General features: G+C 39.5%; 1 protein-coding gene across 4 annotated transcripts in view; it reads right to left on the reverse strand.

The window, feature by feature from the left end:
- The window catches only part of IFT81 (intraflagellar transport 81), a 78,659-nt gene that overhangs the window by 70,967 nt on the left and 2,518 nt on the right, over positions 1-5,174 (reverse strand). For all 4 annotated transcript variants that reach the window (XM_003795997.1, XM_012809021.1, XM_023516846.1 and 1 more), the window contains exons 2-4: positions 3,783-3,947; positions 2,873-2,976; positions 2,172-2,352 (exon numbers count right to left, since the gene is read on the reverse strand). In XM_003795997.1, coding sequence (XP_003796045.1) covers positions 2,172-2,352; positions 2,873-2,976; positions 3,783-3,926 — 429 coding nt within the window. In that variant the 5' untranslated portion in view covers positions 3,927-3,947. The remainder of the gene's footprint in view (positions 1-2,171; positions 2,353-2,872; positions 2,977-3,782; positions 3,948-5,174) is intronic.

Below are 5,174 nucleotides of genomic sequence, written 5' to 3' on the forward strand. Positions count from 1 at the left end.
AAAAAAAAAAAAAAGAAATCAGACGATTGCTGCAATGAAGTGTTAAGCAATAATAATAATAGTAATGCAAAGAAAGTAACATTCACATTGTCAAATAAGAGTTATCATTAATTTTTCACATGAGCATATTTAGTAAAAACTTAATAAACTTCCTCTAGATGAATTGATTTTTATCAAATTCATTCATTCATTTTATATAATGTTTCCTATAAATATAAAACCTTCAGAGGTAGGGATGGGGAATCTCATTCTGCTGTGTTTCTCCCATGGCATCTACTGTGACATTATACATAATTATTTGTATAAATATTATCTTAAAAAATCAATACTGACTTTATTCTGTACTGTCATGAAAATAAAAACACTCACTTGATTGTTTTGATTCAGTTCAAATATTGAGCAACTAACATATGGAACTGACGATACAAAATTCTGAAGGAAAACAAAGATGGGTAAGGCATGACACCTGTCTTCATGGACCTCATATTGGGAAAGACAGATCAACAAAGTATTCTCAGCAAACCGGCACAAATCAGTCTAAGTGTATACTATTAAATAAAACTGCAAAACACTAAACAGAGGCACTTTTTTAAAAAATCAAAGTCCTTTGAAATCTAAGCCCGATTTCTCTCTTTCTATTTTCTTTGATTAGCAATGTATCTTTTTCCAGGAGCCAAAACAGCCAGAATCCTCATTTGTTAAGATCTTTAAGACCTTAGGCCAAAACCCAATGTGACTACAAAACTCTGGTGAGAAAAGTCTACTATGGCCAGGCACAGTGGCTCACTCCTGTATTCCCAGCAATCTGGTAAGCCAATATGGGCAGATTGCCTAAGTTCACAAGTTCAAGACCACCCTGAGCTAGAGTGAGACCTCCCAAAATAGCCAGGCATTGTGGTGGGCACCTGCAGTCCCAGCTACTCTGGAGGCTGAGGCAAGAGGATCACCTGAGCCTAAAGAGTCTGAGGTTGCTATAAGCTATGATCCCATGGCACTCTACTGGGGGTGACAAAGCTCTGTCTCAAAAAAAAAAAAAGAAAAGAAAAGAAAGAAAGAAAAAAGAAAAGAAAAGCATGCTGAGATTTCAAACTCCAAACTTCTCTCTACTATGCCTGACTGGAAAGTCCTTGGAGATTTTGAGCCTAGTTTCTTTTGCCTACTTCCTTGCAGGGGATTCACAGGTCTGGACTTGCCTGGAATAAATAGTGTCAATATCATTTGTCCTGTGGTAATTTTTTTTTTTTTTTTTTTTGAGACAGAGCCTCAAGCTGTCCCCCTGGGTAGAGTGCCATGGCGTTACAGCTCACAGCAACCTCCAACTCCTGGGCTCAAGCAAGTCTCTTGCCTCCGCCTCCCAAGTAGCTGGGACCACAGGCGCCCGCCACAACGCCCGGCTATTTTTTGGTTGCAGCCGTCATTGTTGTTTGGCGGATCCGGGCTGGGGATTCAAACCCGCCACCTTAGGTGTACGTGGCTGGCGCCTTAGCCGGTTGAGCTATAGGCACCGAGCCTGTCCTGTGGTAATTTTTAAGGTAGTCTCTTTCTAACAGGATGACAAATTGTATTGTCAATTTACTGATCAGCAAACTGCTCTGCAGACTCAAGCACAAAATGCTATCTACTCCAAATTGCTAAATAATAAATTATTCTTTTTTGTTGTTTCTTTTTTCAGATAGAGTCACACTGTTACCCCTGTAGAGTACAGGAACATCATCATAGCTCACTGCAACCTCAAACTCCTGGGCTCAAGAGACCCTCCTGCCTCAGCTTCCCTAGTCGCTGGGACTACAGGCATCCACCACATCCTGATAATCTGTCTATTTTTAGTAGAGATGAAGTCTTGCTGTTGCTCAGGCTGGTCTTGAACTCCTCAACTCCAGGAAACCTTCACCTCAGTGTCTCAGAGTACTAGGTACAGATGTGAGCCACTGTGCCTAGGCAAATTATTCTTAATATTTAAGGGTTTTTTTGGTACTCACATATTCCTATCATTAAAATGGTATTTATATGTTAAAGTTATTATTTTAATATATAACTACAGTTGAACTGCTGATACTGTTTTACGTTCTGGAGCCACTGGAACTACAGAGATAGCAAATAAAGAGAGATTAACATGTATTTGAAGATGTACACCTTGAAATCCATTATAGATAGTTTCAGGTATTGTATACCTGTTTATTGGTGTCTGCCACGGTTTCATCCTGAAGAAACTCACTTGGTACCTCAAGCTTTATTAAAAAACGAGCTAAATACGCTCTTTTCTTCAGTTCAGTAGTCTTCTGAAGAAGCCAGTGGAGCACAGGGTAAATTACAGGCTTACTTCCAATCACCAAACCCTGACGAAAGGTACTCCTAGAAAAGGAAGATACATACACTTATCAGTAAACCTAGAAAAGAGGTAACAGTTTGTCAAAATCTGACCTACAATGTCCTGATTGCCTTCTATAACTATTTTAAAAAGTTAAACCCAAGGCTATTCTAAAGTCAATCTGTACATTAATTAGAAAATTAGGTCCTAAGTGTATCACTGAAATAAGCAAGGAAATTGTGTCAACCTTAATACTCCATCTCATTGACTAGGTGGTATTTAAGTTTTTTTTTTTGTTTTTTTTTTATCTAGGGTGACAGATAAGTGATAAAATGGGTATAGTGGATCTGCCTTAATTTTTTTGACTGAGGAAAGAATTGACCCATTTAAGACTTCTGCAAGACAAAATAATATTGTGAAGTTTAAGATTTTGAAATTCAGTGATACTCTGAGGCCATCAAATTAGGAAGACTAAATATTTACCTAAAAGGACTGACTGTAGCACATGAAGGTTTGGCTATTAAAGCACAGTTTTAAAAGAGCAATACATGATGAGATTCTTACATGTCTGTGGCATTTCCTGGTGGTTTGTACTTAAGGATACCAAGAAGGCTCAACATCCGCTTGGCTGTCTGCTCTGGCATCTCCTCTCTGATATCAACAACTTGCTAACAAAGAAATTTTAAAAATATGTTATTGTTGTATACGTAACAAAGAACAATATCTAAACTCATTGACAAAACTGTTCTGCTAGAGCATTAATAGGCACAATGGGCTCGGCGCCTATAGCTCAACCGGCTAAGGCGCCAGCCACGTACACCTAAGGTGGCGGGTTCGAATCCCCAGCCCGGACCCGCCAAACAACAATGACGGCTGCAACCAAAAAATAGCCGGGCGTTGTGGCGGGCGCCTGTGGTCCCAGCTACTTGGGAGGCGGAGGCAGGAGACTCGCTTGAGCCCAGGAGTTGGAGGTTGCTGTGAGCTGTAATGCCACGGCACGCTACCCAGGGGGAGAGCTTGAGGCTCTGTCTCAAAAAAAAAAAAAAAAAAATAGGCACAATGGTCTCTTCATAAAACAGATTAAGTATGGAGGCCCCCAGATTCCACGTGAGGATGCACACAAGTCAGATCAGGATTCAAATGAAGAATGTTAAGCTTAAAGAAGTTTCTAGTGGAAAAGACCAGTGTATCAGAGACATGAGCTAACTTGCAGTAAAATAAAACCTTTGTAAAAACATTTTCATTTCAGAACCAAATCTATTTATGTCTGGAGGAGGTGAAATAACTACTAAGTAAAGTACAATTAGATAATTTAAATTTTGACCTAGCAGAGAAACGTTAGAGATTATTACTTTACAGTCATGGAAAATAAGGCCTAGAGAGGGTAAGTAATCTGCCCAAGACTCACAGCTGCTTAGAGATAGAAACTGCCTTTTTGCCACCATATCATCAAAGAAAAAGATAAAATTCTTACCTTTGGGTCAATCTCAGCCAGAATATCATTGAGAACTTGTAATAGTTGCATTGGCTCGAGGGAATCAAATGTGATTAAATTATAGTTCTTTCTAAAAGGCTCCTTATTGAGATTGTCCACAATGAATTTGATTTGATCACTCATAATTAGGTCTTACAAGTTAAACTAAAGAATAAAAATAGAGGAAAAAATTCTTCAATATTGGTAACACAGTTCTGAGAAAAATCAGAATTAAGTTCATAGGAAGTAGGCATAAAAAACATAATTTTGGCTGGGCACAGCAACTCATGCACATAATTCCAGCACTTTGGGAAGCTAAAGTAAAGTGGGAGGACTGCTTGAGGCCAGAAGTTTGAGACCAGCCTGGGCAACGTAGAAACACCCTGTTTCTGACTGGGCACAGTGGCTCACACCTGTAATCCTAGTGCTCTGGGAGGCTAGGAAAGCTTGAGCTCAGGTATTCAAGACAAGCCTGAGCAAAAGCAAGGCTCTGCTGTACCAAAAATAGAAAAATTAGCCAGGCATTGTGGTATATACCTGTAGACCCAGCTACACAGGAAGTTGAGGCAGGAGGATTGAGTCTAAAGTACAGTGAGCTATGATGATACCACTGACCTCTACCCAGGGTGAGAGACCAGTACCCTGTCTTAACAACAACAACAAAAACTGTTTCTACAAAAAATAAAAATTAGCTAGGCATGGTGGTACACACCTATAGTCTGAGGTACTCAAGAGGCTGAGGCAGAAGGATTGCTTAAGCCCAGAGGTTCAAGGTTATAGTGAGCTACAATCATGCCACTGTACTCCAGCCTAGGTAACAAAGCAAGACTTTGTCTCCAAAATAAATAAAATAAAATTTCAAAATGTTAAAAGGTATAATTATATATGGCACACAAAATGCTATGAAAAGGGCATTGAGACTTTATTATGAAAGCTGCAGTAAATACTGTGATATAGGCTGCAGTACATGCTATTAATATTTAACATTAAATGTTTTTGTATACAAATCTGGTATAATAGAAATCATCTGAATTAACATAGACAAATGAATAATAAATCCTACCTACATAAATATCTTTCCCATACAGCTATACAACTTCTAACCAGGAGTTCAACAATTGTTAGGCTACAGACATGCTTCTTTTTTTTAACTAATAGCCCACATTTAAAACATTGAGAGATTTTTACATTAAAATCCAGATTTCTGGCTCAGCTCAACTGGCTAAGGCGCCAGCCACGTACACCTAAGGTGGTGGTTCGAATCCCCAGCCCAGACCCACCAAAACAACAATGAGGGCTGCAACCAAAAAAAAAAATAGCCGGGCGTTGTGGCGGGCGCCTGTGGTCCCAGCTACTTGGGAGGCGGAGGCAGGAGACTCGCTTGAGCCCAGG

Source organism: Otolemur garnettii, unplaced genomic scaffold (assembly GCF_000181295.1).
Source record: "Otolemur garnettii isolate 467f Iridium unplaced genomic scaffold, OtoGar3 scaffold00099, whole genome shotgun sequence".
Taxonomy (NCBI): domain Eukaryota; kingdom Metazoa; phylum Chordata; class Mammalia; order Primates; family Galagidae; genus Otolemur; species Otolemur garnettii.